At 47.7% G+C, this 19,709-nt stretch overlaps 1 protein-coding gene across 1 annotated transcript; it reads left to right on the top strand.

The window, feature by feature from the left end:
* Positions 1-1,943: 1,943 nt before the first annotated feature.
* On the top strand, positions 1,944-19,402 carry LOC144136301 (tubulin beta chain-like). The gene is made up of 5 exons (XM_077668545.1): positions 1,944-2,052; positions 2,679-2,923; positions 16,530-16,729; positions 17,035-17,471; positions 19,219-19,402. Exons 1-5 carry the CDS (start codon positions 1,992-1,994, stop codon positions 19,398-19,400), a joined length of 1,125 nt encoding a protein of 374 aa, XP_077524671.1. The 5' UTR covers positions 1,944-1,991; the 3' UTR covers positions 19,401-19,402.
* The last annotated feature ends 307 nt before the right edge of the window (positions 19,403-19,709 follow it).

The following is a 19,709-nucleotide window of genomic DNA, read 5'->3' as shown; positions in this document are numbered from 1 at the left end:
TCGAACCCAGTACGTCCTGTGTATACGGGGCATATGCTGTATGCTACCAGGCCCTCACTGCGATTTTTGAACAGGAACTCCGATTTCGCGAAACCAATGAGTGCACTTTTTGGGGACGTCCTCATCTCGTTTTTATACGTAAATATTTGTTTCATTTCTGACTTCCTTCCACCAGGAGTCCGATCCCTTTTATTTGGATTACTCGCAGCCAACTTTGTTAAAATTGGACTGGATGTGACTGGAGGCAGTTCTGAAATGAGGTGCAAGAAATGAGGTGCATGTAAACGTACCACCTGTTGCAAAACTTCCTAGGCCGATGCACCCGTGGCCGGAATATGGTCGCACGCGTACGGTTTCGTTCATTTCTTGGCGGGAACTTGTGAATGTCAGCGGAATTCGTCCTCGACATTTTAAACGGCAAATCTATATGCTGTATCAGGGATCACCGTAACACTGTTCGCGCGCACTAAGGCCACGGACGCCATGACCTGCGAACTGTCGCAACATGTGTGCATGCGACGCAGCAGCCGTCAGGCACGGCCGCCTTTGTTGGATACATGCGTCTGCTTATCTGAAAACAGCGCAACGGACGCGGACAATGACAGGAGTGGACACAAACTCAGCAGTATGCGTCCACTTTTGTCATTGTCCGCGTCCTTTTGGCCGTTTTAAGATATGAAGAGCCAACTAGACCGCACCTCTACCACTGTATGCTTATCTGAATTTGGAGATGATAGGCGTCTCGCACCTTGCGTTCTTTTCTAAGCATTTATCCATGTTTAAACGTTTTTCGCGCCAAAAGAACAAAAACAAAAAGGCATGCCGATAGCTTATTTCTCTTGATCGTTTCTTGCGGCAGAGGTGACGTGATGGCGCAGGTACCATTCAGCGATTGGCTGAATTTTCTTTCTTTTTTTGCTTTAGCTTGCCCTCATTAACGAAATGCTCTTGCTTGACTTGCGCGTGTTCTCGGCACATGTAGATTCTCGTCCGCGAGGGGGCAATACTGGGCAAGCGAGTAACGTAAATGATGGCGAATTTGAAACCCCGCCGTGGTGGCTCAGTGGTTAGTGCGATCGGCTGTTGGAATCGAGGACGCAGGTTCAATTCCAGCCGCGACGGCCGCGTTTCGGTGGATGCGAAATGGAAAAGACCCATGTGCTGTGCGATGTCAGTGTATGTTAAAGAACCCTGGGTGGTCCAATTTACTCCGTGCAGCTAAAGGCGTTTGGCTCTGCAGCAGCAGCTAGGCAGGAAAGGGACACGTCCTCAGCCCTAGCAACACCGCACCGTCTTTTCAACTCCCCATTTAACTACTCCGCTCTCATAACCCGAATAACGAAGAACGCACTCCACACGGCACGGGTACAAACGCCGTACTCTTTCCTTTTCGTGCTTAGCCCCTGCCTCATGAAAACCGACCGAAGCGACTGGCTGGAGGGGCTTTAAGAAGAGCATTCGCCGCTACATTCTTGAGTTTTAACAGTCTATAGTTGTTTTTTTGGCACATTTCTTTCGACACATACTATTTCCTCATTGAAAATTTTGACGAGAAGCATGACGGACGAATACCGTATGTGTTCTAATAGCATACCTACTGTGCAAACGTAAGTTTTATCAAAGGGGCTGCGAATGCTGATCATGATGATAGCATCACAAACGCACTCCCAATGGTGCATGAGCGCTCGAAAACGTTCTGCTCTGTCGTGTAACGCAGCGGCATCGAAATGTTTTCGCCATTATGTCTATGTGCCTTTATGCGCATGCAGACATGCCCCATGTGGCGAACCCACAGTTCCCTGTTCGGTGGCGCTCGTCTGCTCCGCATGCGTTCAGCATTAGAAACTGCGTGGCAGACTCGCTGGCAATGTTCCAGTTCACGCAACGGTAGTAAAATACTGACGGCTGTAAAGAAAAAAAAACCTGGTTTGTATTTTTCAGGCGGCAAGTATGTTCCCCGTGCCATCCTCCTCGACTTGGAGCCAGGAACCATGGACTCCGTCAGATCGGGACCTTTCGGTCAACTGTTCAGGCCCGACAATTTCATATTCGGTAAGCGTCTTTTTTAGCTTCATATCTCCGTTGCTGTTTTAGCATGTACTGATCAAGTTCAGCTCAACGTCATCAGCTGCACGTGTGTGCGCAAAGGTTCGTGGGGAGCCGGGCTTAATTCTAGCCGTCCCTAGCCGGAAGTTTCTTGCAGCAGCTGCTCTTAGCCCATCGTAGTGTTCGTTAGGTCCAGCCACAGCTTAGGGTTAACAAAGGTAACTCGATTTGCTCGTACCTGTGCTCAGAATCGGCATTCATAGTCGGCTGTATAATCTTGGCTGTTTCCACTCTTTCGGTGGAAAATTCGCTGCGTACAAAATGCAAGTGAACAGCAACTGAGGCGACCATTGCAACACGAAGCTTGCTGCCCTATGCGCCTGACATACGTTCCTGAGCGCTGAGTTTCCATCTTGAAATATGAAAAGTTATTTTATAAGGTCGGCGAATTTGATCTGAAGGCCGCTTCACTATCATGCGACTGAAGAAAAACTCGCGTAGAAACAGGAAAGGTTTCAGCGCAAAGCGCCTTAGCGGCTACCTTTTTGGTCAACGCTTATTGGCTCAAAACAGCGGCTCCCAGCAGCGCGGGGATATGCAGGTGGCGTACATATGCGCGGTAACTTTCGCAGGCCAGAGCGGCGCCGGCAACAACTTGGCCAAGGGCCACTACACTGAGGGCGCCGAGTTGGTGGACTCCGTGCTGGACGTGGTGCGCAAGGAGGCAGAGAGCTGCGACTGCCTGCAGGGCTTCCAGCTGGCCCATTCCCTGGGCGGAGGCACCGGCTCCGGCATGGGCACGCTACTCATCTCGAAGATCCGGGAGGAGTACCCGGACCGCATCATGAACACCTTCAGCGTCATGCCCTCCCCGAAGGTGAGCATTCGTCGTGACAGCTTCCGCGCCGCCGGCACGTGTCTTAAGCCAGGACAGCGTCAATACCAGCGAGACGCAAACTTTTGTGGAGGAAAAACGCTAAGCCGCCCGTGTGCTGTGCGATGTCAGTGCACGTTAAAGATCCCCAGGTGGTCGAAATTATGCCGGAGCCCTCCACTACGGCACCTCTTTCTTCTTTCACTCCCTCCCTCATCCCTTCCCTTACGGCGCGGTTCACGTGTCCAACGATATATGTGACAGATACTGCGCCATTTCCTTTCCCCAGAAAAACCAATTATTATTATTATTATTATTATTAATATTATTATTATTATTATTATTATTATTATTATTATTATTATTATTATTATTATTATTATTATTATTATTATTATTATTAAACTGCCGTCACATATGAAGGCTTCACCACGTCCGCATGTGGTGACCTCAGCGAGCTTCTTTCTTTCTTGATGTCTACCTACTACGGTGGTATCGAACACCGCACTCGCGCGTGAAGATGCGAGACTTTACGTCACCCACCGCTGCTGCCAAACGAATGGCGCGAAAACAGCTGCAGAGTGCAAGCGCACGACGGCTGTGACCTTAAAGGGACCATGAAATGGTATACACTGAGGTTAGGAAAAGCGCACGAGCGATCGCTATTCCATCACTCGTCACCGAACAGCAAAAAAATTATAAGCTAGCTTCATTAAAAGACTACAGACATGTAAATTTAGTTACGCGTTTTATTCTTCCATATGATGCTTTAGGCATTATAATACATGGATCATCGTCTGGTATTCGCATACAACCGCTAAATCACTGAGTACTGAATTCCTTCCCTCATGCTGTTTCGGTTTCATCAACCGAACGATGGTTGTGGCATGTAGTTCGACTTTAGATCATGTGAGGCACGAAAAAAACTGCAACATAAACGCTGACACGTAGTTTTAATTCACTGTAACGCTTAAACAAGCCTGCTTCAAGAGCTGGAATGAAAACAAACGACGTATCAGCAGTCATACTGCCGTTTTTTTCCTGCCTCACGATACTCCAAGTCCAACTACACGTCACAGCCATCGTTCGGTTGATGAAACCGAAACAGCATGAAAGAAGAAATTCAATTATATATTATTTATCAGTCGTAGGCGAAAACAACGCGGCGATACATGTATTCTAATGTCTAAAGCATCATTTGAAAGCAGAAAACATGCGAGCAAATTTTTGGTGTCTACAGCCCTTTAACACCGAAGATATCGGCGATTAAAAATGATGCTTCTTAGCTTCCCTCAACTCTTACACAACGACGTGCCGAAAAAAAAAATGGCTAGCGGTTTATCATTGCTAAGCACGAAATAGTGCGCGAAAGCATGGTGGGCCTCCCAAATTTTGACGGTGGGCCAAACCCATTCTGGGGGTGTCGCATGTCGGTCCCGAACGTAGGTCAATTTTCAAATTTTAGGGGGTGGGCCAACTCTTATTTTTGGAGGTGGGCCAATTCCATTTCGAGACGAGGTGAAGCCTGTCTTCCACCTGAGCACAGCCAGATTCACCGGCAGTCGAATTCGGTCAAGGTCATTCGAAGGCAAATTTCGGGCTTCCTAACCATGTTTGGGACATTCTTCATGTGCCATATCAGGGCCGCCGTGGTGGCTGAGTGGTTATGGCGCTCGGCTGCTGGCCCGAAAGACGCGGGTTCGATCCCGGCCGCGGCGGTCGAATTCCGATGGAGGCGAAATTCTAGAGGTCCGTGTACTGTGCGATGCCAGTGCACGTTAAAGAACCCGAGGTGGTCGAAATCTCCGGAGCCCTTCACTACGGCGTCCCTCATAGCCTGACTCGCTTTGGGACGTTAAACCCCCATACACAATATACACCATCATGTGCCACACCATGTGTTGCTGTCCTTACCCTGCAGGACCATCCCCAGAATTGAGCTTCATTGCCATGCACACCCATTTCCTTACTGAGTCTGGCTGAGTCTTCATTTTCTCCGCGTGCGACATCGTCGAAATCGTTAGGGGTTGGCTAGGATTGCTTTCGTGCTAACAGAAAACAGGTCGGGGCTGCGCAATCCCGCCCACGCCACCTGAGCATGCCCAATGGGCAGTGGGCGTCAGGCTGCCCAGTGACTGAGGAGCGGCTTAGTGTGCTAAGGCAAAGAATGCGAGGTGAGCTGTCGCCCTAGCAGACTGCGAGTCAGTGCGAAGCAGCGATTTAAATAGAAATTGTAAATTATAGACATGCTGCACCATCATCATCACCATAAGCCTGACTAGGCCCACTGCAGGGCAAAGGCCTCTCCCATGTCTCTCCTATTAACCCTGTCTTTTGCCAGCTGCGGCCACCGTATTCCCGCAGACCTGCTGCATGTTTGCAAACAAACAAGGTGTCACTGCAGTCGCTAGCGGGCTCGCGGTAGGCTTGTAGGCGCGTTGTCGGTTTCTGCGAATCACCAAGTGGTTGATGCTGTTAATGCTTTGAACTTCGTAATTTCTCGAAGTGCACAGGCTCGCGGTGACCACGTACAGCCTATTCAGAGATATTGTTTGGCACTGTGTGTTGTATATATGATCAATTGCGAACAGAAAGCGTTGCTGCCGTTGATTTCTACGCTAGACGTGGCATAAAATAACCACTTTTTGACGCTCTGTACAAGCCGGAATAATTCCACTTCGGGATAGCAGTGAGGAGAAGCTCTGGCGTTGTTTCGGCGGAGCAGACGTGCGCTCACCGTCACTTGACACACGTGCCGCGCAGCGAGGCAAGTGGGGACAGCGTCGTGTCTCCAGTCTCCTCTGTCGCGTGTAAGCGCTGCTTTTCGCCACAAGATCATGCACCAACGAGGCCGATTTGTCACCTTATTAAAATGGCCAAACTGATCGCAATTTTTTTGTGCAGTAGAAATTTAGAAAATTACGCTTTTTAGATGTGTGGGCGTCGAAGATTGAGCGAATCGCTCTTCTGGTGGCCTCGGCGCATCGCGAATTCCACGGGTTTCCGACGACGGTGCACCACTATCTTAGTATCACTTGGAAGCGGAATGATCAGAAGATCAGAGGTTCCATTTATTGCAGTGCCTCATTTCTTTGACCAAAAGAAAAAGCTACGAGGGTGAACGAAGCCAACGAGAGAATAAACTTTAAGGTTGGTTTTCTCAGCTTTCACGTTTTCTACGATTGGCATCACTCATCCCTTCGTAATTTCGTAACGAATAAAAATAGAATGATTATATTTGCTGCGAATGAATCCTGAGACGTTGATTTATTTATGGTTTTGTTTATGAAGGTTTAACGTCCCAAAGCAACTCAGGCTATGATGGACGCCGTAGTGAAGGGCTCCAGAAATTTCGACCCCTGGGCTTATTTAACGTACGCTGACATCGCGCAGTACACGGACCTCTAGAATTTCGCCTCCATCGAAATTCGACCGCGGCGGCTGGGATCGAACCCGCGTCTTTGGGGTCACCAGCTGAGCGCCATAACCACTGAACCACCGCGGTCCTGAGAGATTGAGTAGTGTAATAAATCTGACAATTTTTTGTACACATGCAGTAGCATGTTGAAGTTATTTTTCTAAGAAATGTGTTCACGTAAATATGCATGCTAGAGTTTAACTTTTGTTTGCATACGTACTTTGCATAAAAAAAAAGAACAGTAGCGTCATCACACAAAGCAGGGCTTTGTGAACATGTTGGCATAAAAAATTTGCGCACTTTCTACTTAATTATTCCACACTCGATGACTTGACGACGGTGTTAATTATAATAACCCAACATCTGTACCAGCCAGCTGAAAGTAAAGCACAGCACTGAAATTAGCATAAAAAGTTCACAGTTGTGCCAAATTTGGTTACATCTCATGCATAAATAACGAAAATACTTTCAATTTCCCCGTCTCCTCTCAATCTCGCTGCATTGTTTCACCCGACAGTTTCTGTTAGTGTACCCCCTAAATGAAACGTTTGCATAGCCGCCGCGGTGGCTCAGTGGTTATGGCGCTCGGCTGCTAACCCCAAAGACGTGGGTTCGACCTCGGCCGCGGCGGCGGTCGAATTTCGATGGAGGCGAAATTCTAGAGGCCCGTGTACTGTGCGATATCAGTGTATGTTAAAGAACCCCAGGTGGTCGAAATTTCCGGGGTGCTCCACTACGGCGTCCCTCATAGCCTGGGTCGCTTTGGAAAGTTAAAACTCCATAAACCAAACCAAACCAAACCGAAACATTTTCCTAGCAACGCAGGAGTCTGATTGAAAGACGCAGGGGCTCAAGCCGAAAAATTCCACTCGCCTCCAACTACGTGTGCTGGACGCAGCTTCGTGTGCTCTCATCTATTTGCGCTAGCTTTATGAGATACTTTGGAGGCCGTTGTCATGCGATGGCAAAAACGAAGACAAAAGCACGCTGCAACTCGGCCATATACCTGGGGTGAAGAAGAAGAAGAAGATTCGCTCGGCCTCTCGGCACCTCTTGGCCACCGTGAGACGACCAGCTTGGCTCTGTTAGGAGAACATCGTTCGACCCAGTGGCGTTCGTCCTGTTCATCGCTGCCCCGACGGCTCTGCTCTGCTGGGAACGATCGGTTAAGTTTAGGGTGGCTGATTGTGGCATTTTCTCTCTGCGTCTTTGCGCGGTAAGGCAGTAAGCCCGGACTATGTCCACCCAGTCTCCCGGCCAGGGGAGTTCCCTCTGGTCGGCTTCTCTGTCAACTGATCTCCTACCGTTGGAAGCTTTTTTGCGCAGTGGTGTCGGCAGTATCCCTGTCGCGCTGGTGCCTAAGGATGGTGGTGCTATCAGGATGAACAACCCTGGTGCTGTTCGGGCTGCTCTCCAGTCGACTACTTCTCAATATGAGTCAATCTCAGAGGTTCGCCAGTTTGGACGTGGTGGGATTCTGTGCAGATCGCCAGACCTCGCCTGTGTAAGAGATTTACTAAACTCCTCATCCTTTGCCTCCCTTCGGGTAAGTTCTTTCATCCCTTCTCATCTGGCGTGCACGAAAGGTATTGTACGAGGTGTAGACTCTTCCCTGTCTCCGGCAGAGACTCTTGAGCTTCTGTCGGCTGCAGGTGTTGTTGCTGTGCACCGCTGTAGCCGGGATGTAAACAACGTGCGGATGCCCACTGAATCAGTGATTGCTACCTTTGCCGGCACTTCCTGCCCCTCTGAAATCAAGGCATGGCCTCTAATTTTTCGGGTAGACCCATTATCATCTCGGCCTCTGCAGTGTAACAACTGCTGGCGTTATGGACATAGCGCTGGCGGTTGCAAATCCAACTTGAGGTGTTGCAACTGTGGGGATGGTCAAGCAAAAAGCACCTGCACTGAGGAGAATGAGAAGTGTTGCCTTTGCGGTGGTGCGCACTCTGCAAACTACTCAAATTGTCCCTCTCGAGCTCAGGAAATTCAAATTCTGGAAATAATTGACAGGAAACGCTGTTCGCGCCGTGACGCTATTTCAGAGGTCAAAGAACGTGCCCGCGGTTATGCCGGTGTGACCGCTCGGCAAGGTGTCATGCTAGACTCAACGCTGTCCCAGGCAATTGCGGCTGCTGCGTAGGCTTCGATGTCTAAAATGGTAGAAAAGATTGTCGCAAGTGTGTCGGAGTGCTTTACAAATGTTCTAGAGACTCAGATTACACATGCCGTGCAGGCTAGTTTGGCACCTCTTTCGACAATTCCCTCTCCTCTTATCCGGTCTCAAATTCCAGTAGCATCACAACCCCAGGAACAAACTTCTGTCCCTTCCGCTGTACCTACCTCGGGTACTTCGAGGGATGTTGATATAATGTATGATTCCGAGATGGTGGAGCCTGATGAGCGGCTTCTTAAGCGCAGTGGGTCCCCCATGTCTTATTCGTTGTCTTCTCAGGGCACCCAGCCCAAATCAAAGAAGAAGCAGCTTGGCACTAAACCCAAGGATACCATTTTGGAGCAGGCAGTTGCTGCTGCTAGACTTTCGCAACCATAGCGTCGTTGCGAGTTCTGCAGTGGAACTGTCGCTCTAGTCTTTCCGCTTCCACAGATTTACACTGCCTTTCTACTCAGCTTAATCCGGATGTCATAATTCTGCAAGAAACGTGGCTTTCAACTGACAAACATTTTCATATCAAAAATTACCGGTCATTTCGCCTAGACCGCCAGTCAAGAGGCGGGGGTTTACTAACTTTAGTCTCTTCAAAATTTTGCCACAGGGCTGTGGTATCTCTTCAACAAATGTCTCCTGACTGTGAGATTTTGGCGATAGACTTTGTACTTCCTCGGTGCTCTCCATTTTCAATAGCAAATTGTTATTTCCCCAATGGAGTCCAGGATGTTAGACCTCTGGATTTTTTACTCGTAAACTGTAAAAACCCAGTTCTCGTGGCTGGGGACTTCAATTCTCACCATGTGTCTTGGGGTTTTAGGACTAATTCATGCGGCAAGCGCCTTTGGGACTGGGTTTCTGATCACAACCTGATGTGCTTAAATTCAGGATCGGCCACTTAGCTTCGCTCACACACTCAATCTGTTTTAGATATCACGTTCATTAGTCCTGGAATTGGCGTAACGAATTGGTCGACAGTTGATAGCGGCACTTCAAGTGATCATATACCTATTCATTTTGATATCATATGTCGTGTTACTCCGGCGTCTTCTCAGTTGCGATCACATGTAAATTATGACAGATTTCAGACGGCGTTGCGCTCTGCCCTTGCTCCATGGTCCAACATCGCCGAGGTCCACCAGTCAGTAAGAATATGTCTGGCTATTGAGGAAAGCCGTAAAAAGTCGGAGTTCCTGGTGAGGCCAATAAAAGGGAATTCTTCTAACTGGTGGAATGCGGACTGTACAAGAGATTACAGGCGGAGGAAGGCAGCATGGAAAAGCTTCTTCATAACCAATGTCCGAATAACTGGAGTGATTATAAATTTATTGCAGCCACCTTTAAACGCACAGTTTCTCGCGCAAAGGAAAAATATGACTCAGAACACTTCGATTATCTTTCAAAGGCGGACAACCGACGTGCACTATTCGGTTTTCTACGGTCTAGGAAACAGCTCATGTCCTCTCATAATTTTCAGTCATTAGTTATGTCACCTGTAGAAGCTATCCAGGCGGTTGAATTAATAGCCACAGGCCTGCAAAAGCGGTTCTCGTCTTTACTACCTATGCGACCATTGTTGTTTGCACCAGTCGTACCAAATGATAATGCCTCACAAGTAAATCTATCAGAGCTTTCACAAGTTGTCCAGAGATTGCCAGCTGCTGCTACTGGCCCTGATGGTGTTACCACAAAGATGCTCAAGTTTCTATTTGAAGAGTCTCCCAACTCCTTATTGCACCTAATAAACTACTCTCTCAAACACGCTTGGATACCTTCTGAGTGGAAGCTGTCCAAGGTGATCCCTTTACTTAAAAATCAGGGTGGAGGCTATGAATTGGATTATATTAGACCAATTTCTTTATCATCAAACGTGGTAAAGTTGATAGAAAGGTTGTTACTAATTCGGGTGTCAGCCATTGTGGACCGCAAAAGTATACTCAGCCCGTGCCAACTCGGTTTCCGGCCACGGTGTTCGATATGGAATGTACATGCTGATCTTGAGAGTAGAATTCTCCTTGCTCGTCGTCAACGCCTGGTCGCGGCTTTGGTTACGTTAGATGTCGCCAAAGCTTACGACAGTGTAGAACACTCCATCCTGATACATAGGCTACAGTCTCTTCAATTTCCAGATTATATAGTTGCATGGATATCTGCATTTCTTCATAACAGGGAATTCTTTTGCGTCCATAGTGGTGTTCATTCAGAGAGGTACAGACAAACGCGAGGTGTAACGCAAGGAGCTGTTCTTTCTCCTGTGCTCTTTAATATTCTGTTAAGCTCAATTCCTCTCCACCGCCATGTACGCACTTACATCTATGCGGACGACATTGCGTTTTTTGCTGCTGCGCCGGATATACATTCTCTGTATGGTCTGTTGCAGTCATATTTGAATACACTTGAGCACTGGTTGAGCGCATTACACCTGAAGTTAAATGTTGGCAAGTGCGCTACTCTTGTTTTCCCTCTATTCACTCCTGTAGTGGTCTCTCTCACTTGCCAGTTAAAAATAATACCGCAGGTTCAATCCCTAAAATACCTAGGGGTCATTCATGACAACAAACTCACCTGGCGACCTCACATTGACCATGTCGCGGCGAAAGGGGCTCGTGCCGTGGGCATGTTACGGAGATTATGTCATCACCGGTACGGCATGCGCAGAGATGCGCTATTAATGATCTACATAATGTATGTCAGGCCAATTTTAGAATTTGGATCAGTGTTGTTTTCAGGCTCGGCTACATATAAACTTCGCCCTCTCGTCCTTTTAGAGAGGGAAGCACTTCGCATGTGCCTCGGCCTTCCAAAATTTGTGGCTATCAATGTGCTGTACCTTGAAGCCCGCATTCCGTCTCTCTTATCACGACTTCAATTTTTAACTGTGCAAACTTACTTCAGGATCTATGAATCCCATTTCCACCGTTCCCAAAGCATTTTCTGTTCTCAGCCGACCTCCTTTTTTTCCCCTGGTCTCGTTTCAATTCCCCTCAGGTAGTGTTTGTGCAAAGATTACTTCAGCCTTTAGATGTAAACATTTATGATATCCTTCCTGCGCTTCGGAATGGGCCCACTATACACATTGTTTTCGACGACATATTCCCCAAAAATGCAAAACTTTTGCCACCGAGTATTCTAAATGGCCTTCTAGAAGATCATCTGAGGACACTACCAACCGATATAGCAATAGCCACTGATGCATCGCAATGCAATGAAAAAACAGGTGTGGGAATATTTTGCTCCCATTTAGACTGGTCCTTTTCTCTGCGCCTTCCAGATTTCACCCCTATTTTTCAAGCAGAGTTTCTAGCAGTTGTACTTGCTCTACGCAAGCTAGACCCCTCTATTACAGCAGTTGCAGTAATTACTGATTCTTTATCTTTGTGTTCGTCCCTCGCTGCACAGGTTGACGGTCCCATTTTATCAACTTTCTTATCCCTACTTCCTCCGCATTTGAGCCTTGTTCATTTAGTATGGGTTCCCGGCCACAGCAGTGTGACAGTAAATGAGATTGCTGATAATCTCGCAAAGGCTTCCCTCAGCGGCCCCGTGTTGCCAATCATCCCGGCTACAGCCTACATTACAGCATCTAGATTTCGGCGACGGGCGTTTTTAAGCACGCAAGACACATCACTTTTAACATCGGCGGATTATGAGCACATTAAATATTATTGGAACAGGAAAATTCGTTGCTCTCGGCAGCTTGAAGTATCACTGACGAGGCTACGCTGCCGCATCCCCCCTCTAAATTTCTATTTACACAAGTCGGGTTTGGCGCTCTCTCCCCTTTGTGCATTTTGCCGTGAGCCAGAATCTATTGAACATTTTTGGCTGTATTGTCGCCGATTCAACTAACTGAGAAAAAGGTTGCTGGAGGAGCCCTTGCAGCATCTTGGCCTTAGTTTGAGCAGCCCGCTCTTGCTATCATTTGGCGCCACCACATTTGGGTTCAGCCACAGATCTGTTTGCACCGCTGTTCAAAATTTCCTGATAGAATCACACCGACTGCCTTGCTAAGTGTTTCAACCTTTTCTTTTCTATCAATTATTACATTTTGACTAAATCATTAATATTTAATCACTCTCTTTATTATTATTCTTAAAATTTTAAAATCAAAACACTCATCCCTTTTCTGTTCATGACGAAAAATTCACCGGTGTTATGCTCCCACGTGCTTTTCCTTTTTGTTAACTGCGTTCAGGTGAATAGCTACCCGATTCTTGGCCGATCCCCCAGTGTGGGTATGTGCCATCTTTTGAGAGGCTAACAACAACAACAACAACAACAACAACAACAACAACAACAACAACAACAACAACAACAACTCGGCAAAGAAGAAGAAAGGGCCCTTCTTTTCTTTTTAATCACTCGTAAATTTCACCCAAGGCAAAATAGCTTGGCACCATTTACCCTGTTCTGTGGGGTCTCCCCACTGAACCCTGGCCAATTCCCCGTCGTGGGTATGTGCCATGTCACGAAGGCAACAACAACAACGGCCCTTAGTGTCCATTGTGCTGATACGACCCGACGCTGTTCTACGGCTGTTCTATGTCGCCTCCCGCTTCATCTGGCCTCGCTGCTGAAGCGTGTCTTGGTGCTGCTGATCCTGTAAACTCCTGGTGAGGCCGTTCCGCGAGTGGGGGATTTGGCCAGGTTTTTTCCCTTTTGGATGTAGGCTTCATGTTTCTTAGGCTTACGGACATGGCTATGTCTTCCTCGGGCACAGGTCCAGTAGCCTGGTTCGCCAGTTTGCCTAAATTCTTTTTGCCAAGCGTATCCCTGTGGCTCTGGTCCCTGTAGGAGATGGTTTAATTAGGATCAAAAACTCTCATATGATCCAGGAGCAGCTGAAGGCAGCGACCATTCGATATCTTGAGATTTCCGAGGTTCGACCATTTGCCAAAAGAAGAATTCTGTGCAAATCACCTGATTTGGATTGTGTTGCAGACTTGCTGCAGTGCACCTCTTTTGCCTCACTCCCGGTGAAAGCGTTTATTCCCGAGCAACTCGCCTGCGTAAAAGGAATAATCCGCGGTGTGTATCCCTTCGCTACGCCAGAAGAAATTCTTGGACTTCCATGATGCCGGTGTGGGCATCCTCTCAGTTTACCGCTGCAACAGAGGGTGGAGGCTCTCGTATTCCAACTGAGTCTGTTATAGCAACTTTTGCGGGCTCCTCTTGCCGATTGGAAATCAAAGTCTGGCCCATTGTCTACCGTGTTGACCCACTGCAGCCCCGTCCATTACAATGTAAGAACTGCTGGCGTTTTGGTCAGAGTGGCAAATCTTGCAAGTCGGCAACGCGCTGCCGCGTTTGCGGCGGTGCTCATGCTTCAGACGTCTGCACTTCTAAGTCTGATCTCGCAGCTGACGATCCCACCTGCCCAAAGATGAACAGTGTGTCTTGGACATTATTCAGCGCGATAGGTGCTCGCGCGCGGATGCTTATGCCCTACTTGATTAGAAGCATTGTGCTTTAAAGGTGAGCGTGCCCTTGGCCGGTTGGAGAGGATCAGCAACAAAAAATTTGGTATGCGTCGGGACACTTTGCTCTTTCTGTATAAGACATGTGTACTTGAATTTGGCTCTGTTCTCTTTTCTGGGTGCACAAGGTACAAGCTTGAACCCCGGTTTGTTATTGAGCGACGCGCTTTGCTCCTTTGCTTAGGTCTGCCTAAATTAGTTGCTAACGCTGCGCTGTACTTTGGAGGCGCGGATACCTGATCTAAATTTGCGGCTCAGCTTCTCACAGTGCGGACGTTTTTAATGTCTTTGGAGCCTGTTCCTGAATTGGCTAACCCTATATTTACAACGAACCCATCTCTATTCTTTGGTAATTTTTGGCCTAGGTATAAGCTTCCTCAGGTTGTGTTCACTAATTCCCTGCTGTCAAAAATTTCTGTATCAATAAATTCTGTAGTACCAGTTAACCACCGCCGGGCTGATACTGTAGTCCCCTTTGACGACACCTTCCCAAGGAATGCTAAGAATCTGCCTGCAAATGTTTTAAATGGGCTTATTAAGGAGTGTCTGGATAATTTCCCTAATCATACTGCCGTTTTTACAGACGCCTCCCAGAAAAATGAAAAAGCAGCCATTGGCATTTACTCAAGGGCTCTTGAATAGAGTTATTCATTTCGGGCTCCTGACTATACCCCTATTTTTGTCGCCTAGTTTCTGGCCATTGAGTTGGCCTTAATAAGGAATCCCTGCAGTATCTCTCAGGTTGTTATACTTTCAGACAGCCTTTCCGTCTTGATAGTGCTCGAAAAATCGAGAGATACTCCTATGAGCCGTTCCCTTCAATTTCTTGTTCCACCACATATTACAAAAGTACGCTTTCACTGGGTCCCTGGGCACTGTGGCATTGCTTCTGATGAGAGAGTTGATTTTTTTTTGCAAAGTCCGCCCTTGGTGGACCTATTGTCCCGTTCGTCCCTAATACTGTCTACTTGACTGCAGCCAGCGTCTCCACTACTTGAGCCATGAGCCTCTCCTTGCTGCAGCGAATTTTCAACACCTGGCATTTCCTTGGAGTGCGCGGATGTGCAGTTCAAGGCAATGTGAAGTGTCCACGACCCTACTGCGCTGCAGAATACCACGACTAAATCTCTACTTATGTCGATCAGGGATATTTCTGACCACCCTATCTGAGTCTTTGGCGAAATTGAGTCCATAGATCACTTTTTCCTCTTTGCGGTTAACTTCTCGCCGTACAGCTTACTTAGAGATCCCCTCGCTCGACGGGGGCTTGCTCTATTTATTCCGAGTCTCCTCTCCTTCGGGGCAAGCGCCAAGGGATATGCATTGAAACCAGTGTGCGATTTTATTTACGAATATATAATTGCATCAGGTAGATTCCTCTGCTAGAATGAGAATTCCCTGCTTTTTCATTTCCGTTTTTTTTTATCTTGATTTTTAATCAAAATTCGAGTCTAGGTCACAAAATTATCCAATTACACCAGTCCTTGGCCATGAGTGCGTTTGTATCAGCATTGCACCCTGGCCAATCCCCCGCCGTGGGTATGTGCCATTAAAGCTGAGGTCATCATCATCGTCATCAACTCGGGCAATGCGATCGCGGCTGCTTCTTTCCAAACAAGCTTCGCGATCATGCACCGCCTCATGAAACAGCTTATGACATATGATGCAGTGAAAAAGCACGTGGCTTTTAGCACACGTACAGAAACATGCCAACGTGGCCGTGCAAAAACGACACAATTTAGCAGACTTCTTTCTACACAGACCAAGTAATTATGTCGGCCATATTAAGAAATGGCCTGAAGTGAATATTAAGTGCCATGAACGCGGCTTTATATGATCGTATAACTTCCACACACGTTTAAACATTATCTGCTATCAACAAAAGACCGCATTCCTTGGTGGTGATTCAGCCTGTCAGCGCCCAGTGAACACCAAAACGGCTCGACGTGATAATTACGTGCGCAGACATTTGTGTTTTTTTTCCCTTAAGCAATTATAAGCGTACTATGCTGATGTTGAGGAGAATGAGCGCAACTCCCCAGCTACGAAGTACATTGCCTGGAAGCGGCGATCGAGGCCCAGACTTCGCGCTTTACTACCGTGGCCCATTCCTTAATGCGGTATCTATCAGCGAGAAACATATCGAGGCGCGGGCATGATGCAGTTGCGCAGTCCCGCCAGCAGCTGCAGCAGCTGGTGGGCACGGGCAGGCGGAACCTATTTTGCCTGCCGTGCCAAAGGCGCTACTGACATCAGCGCCACCGCATCTGCATGACGTCGGGGCGTGAAGGAGGTGTGTGTAGGGTCCACGCAGAGCTTTTGAATTTGACTCGAAATAATACTGACAAAGGCCACCTCTACTGATCGCTGCCCTAGAATTTGACCATCAAAATAATTTCTTGTCCCTTTAATGCTCGACAATGGTAGCGAGAAATCGAAGAATCACAGTGCTTAAAAATGAGAAAATTTTTCTTGTGCATAGATGTGGTAGGCTTTGCACCACGTCGACAGAAAGTGCGAATTCAAGCGCATTCAAAACTGCAGGTCTCCGACACCGTCGTCGAGCCCTACAACGCCACCCTGTCCGTGCACCAGCTGGTGGAGAACACCGACGAAACCTACTGCATTGACAACGAGGCGCTATACGACATCTGCTTCCGAACCCTGAAGCTCACCACTCCCACATACGGGGACCTCAACCACCTGGTTTCTGTCACAATGTCCGGAGTCACAACATGCCTCAGGTGACGAAGCTTTCTTTTCTCAGGAATCGTAGTCTATTACTGTCACTCGACATCTCTATATGCGAAGCTGTAGTGAGTGGCACCGATCACTGCCGTCGAAGCATGGCCCGATGCCCACAATGGCCACAGGCGCTTAGGCCTGCAAACTACTTCACCACACCTGAAGAGGGAATAGCTTGTGTTGTGTATAACTTCGTAGCACAATTGGGGACATGAATGGCGCGGCGCCTGCAGGCCCTTGTTCGCGGTGCTTAACGCAAAAAAAAAACAGTCTTAAAGCAACTTAGGTAACCATACACACGCAGGTTTCCCGGCCAGCTGAACGCTGACCTGCGCAAACTGGCTGTCAACATGGTGCCCTTCCCGCGTCTGCACTTCTTCATGCCCGGCTTCGCACCACTCACGTCCCGAGGCAGCCAACAGTACAGGGCGCTGACCGTGCCAGAGTTGACGCAGCAGATGTTCGACGCCAAGAACATGATGGCCGCCTGCGACCCCCGCCACGGCCGCTACCTGACGGTAGCCACCATCTTCCGCGGCCGCATGAGCATGAAGGAGGTCGACGAACAGATGCTTAACGTCCAGAACAAGAACTCGAGCTACTTTGTCGAGTGGATCCCGAACAACGTCAAGACCGCCGTCTGCGACATCCCACCCCGTGGCCTCAAGATGTCTGCGACGTTCATCGGGAACAGCACGGCCATTCAGGAGCTGTTCAAGCGCATTTCAGAACAATTCACTGGTCAGTCATTTATCAGAATTGCTCGAATTACATTCTACTCATAGCACAGCATGCAGTTCACACGTACAATCTGCAGTTGCATAGAGCGCCTACTTCATCGTTCAAGGGCAACTTTGGGATTATTATTTTTTTTTAATCTTAAGGTGGCGCTCCCGTAATATTGCTTAAAGCCCTCTCTGTTCGTTGCAATCTGTTGTTAATAGAACTGTGAGTAAAACAATCATCAAAGAGCAAAAAGCAGAAAACCTAAACCAAAACAGGGGTATGTTGGATGCGGTGTTCTTTTGTGACAAAGATGACGTCACAAACAGTGTCGGCAAAACTTTTGTACGCGCATTTCACTGACAAACCACAAGCTGCAAGGAACGACCCCGTTCATTAAACATCTCAGATGACAAGCGCGACATTTCCCTGTTCACCAAGTGCAGACCGTGTATCAAGGAGGGGTAATGTTTCCGACGTTACAAATTTAGCAGTGCCCGTAAAAATCACTCATAAAGAGGTAACGAAGCGGCCACCTTTAAAGAGACTCTGAGGACAAATTCAAGTTGGCCTGTATGGAAATGTAGCAGCGTTCTAATTGCGAAAGACACTTTTATCACTAAAAAACGGAGCTTCTACGACTAAGGCTAGGCGAAAGGGAAAGAGATGGGCATTTGTTCCCGTGCCGTGGGGAGTGAGCTACCTCAGACCTAGATACCCTACACAATCTCTAGAACTTCCCCCATTCAACCCTGCGCACCTCTAACCCGAACAGTGGACAACCCAAACGGGGACAAAGGTCCGTACCCTTCCCTAGCCAGGGTCAAAAAATGAAATACAGATGCCGCCATCACCGACCGTTTTTGCAAGCAAACTACAGTGCTTCAAGAGTTTTCTTCCGTTTTTGTTTTTTGGTCGTGGATCCCTGAGGCTAGTCTACATCGCTATTCACTAAGCGGTGATCACGAATTTCGCTTGTCTTGACGTCACGAGTTTGAATCGAGAAGCGGGAAAATTTTTAAATCCAATTTTCTCGACATAATGCGTATTTTGTTGCCGGATAAACATCTACATACCCCATAAAGAGCCGAAAATCGATTTTTACTAAAAGCAAATGTCGGATGTAGTTACGCCCTTTAGATGGCGAGCGTGTGTGAGCACTCCCTCCTCACGCTAATCCGCGCCGCCGCTCAGCATACAAAAGAAAACTTGGATTATTCCACTTCTGTTGCAAGTTTAGGCAGGCCTATTTTTGGACGCCATCGCTCAATCTGATCCTCATGATCGAGAAAGGCGCTTTTTGAAATCGCATACTCAGGAATTATGGACAAAAGTATTTTTAAGCGGGAAGCCGTTCATGAACGCAGTTTTCTCGTATAATGCAAGATTTCACTAAAACAATCAATATATCCGCAGATCACCCGAGGCAGTCTCTTAGATTTTTTTCTATTCACGTTTTCGCTATCTTCAAAAGCGTTCCGGTGCGATCGCTGGAAACACTTTAAAAGGAAGATTTTGCTAGATATCAGAATAATGGACCATTACCTTCAATATTTCCTTAACAGTGTCTTACAATTTTCCAATTTTCAAAATTTTTGCCGGAGAAAGCTGGACTTGTTGGCGCAGAAACAAAAATCCGAACAGCTGGGTAACTTGGTGGAAATAATTCGGACGGATAGAATTGAACTAGCTGTATAAGTTCCGCTGCAATTCGTGAAAGCCTACAAAAACAACTAATATTCGTGGTGCCCGTCTTAATTTGCAGCCATGTTCCGCCGCAAGGCCTTCTTGCACTGGTACACTAAGGAAGGCATGGACGAAATGGAATTCACCGAAGCAGAGTCCAACATGAATGACCTGGTGTCCGAGTACCAGCAGTACCAGGAGGCCACAGCCGACGACGAGGGAGAGTTCGACGACGAGGACGCCCTCGCCGACACTGCCTGAGACACCGCTACCGAAATTCCCATTTGGCTTGCAGAGTTACGATAAAATAAACGATGTATATTAGGCAAGCCAGGCTACTGGCCATGGCGAGCATTTGGTTTTATTAGAAAAAAAAATTGTTTGGTTTGACGCAACACGAAACGATATATATTCGCGATAAAGTCCCAGCATGAGTTGGAAATAACGGCGAGAGCAAGGCTGTTCTATCACTTGGAGGCGTGTAAGCTCCTGTTCTTGTTGCTTGGCAAAAAGAGGGCGCCGCTACTGATGGTGACAGCGCTCCATAGCGCCACAACGAATGCAAGTATG

Source organism: Amblyomma americanum, chromosome 1, assembly GCF_052857255.1.
Source record: "Amblyomma americanum isolate KBUSLIRL-KWMA chromosome 1, ASM5285725v1, whole genome shotgun sequence".
Classification (NCBI taxonomy): domain Eukaryota; kingdom Metazoa; phylum Arthropoda; class Arachnida; order Ixodida; family Ixodidae; genus Amblyomma; species Amblyomma americanum.
Note: the sequence above shows the minus strand (reverse complement) of the source record. Positions and strands in the feature narration are given on the sequence as shown.

Bases quoted from the DNA above. Each gene is read 5' to 3' on its own strand.
- LOC144136301 (XM_077668545.1), top strand. From the start codon at position 1,992: ATGGACTCCGTCAGATCGGGACCTTTCGGTCAACTGTTCAGGCCCGAC. The intron at 2,053-2,678 runs GTAAGCGTCTTT...TAACTTTCGCAG, and splicing joins GCCCGACAATTTCATATTCG to GCCAGAGCGGCGCCGGCAAC. The intron at 2,924-16,529 runs GTGAGCATTCGT...TCAAAACTGCAG, and splicing joins GCGTCATGCCCTCCCCGAAG to GTCTCCGACACCGTCGTCGA.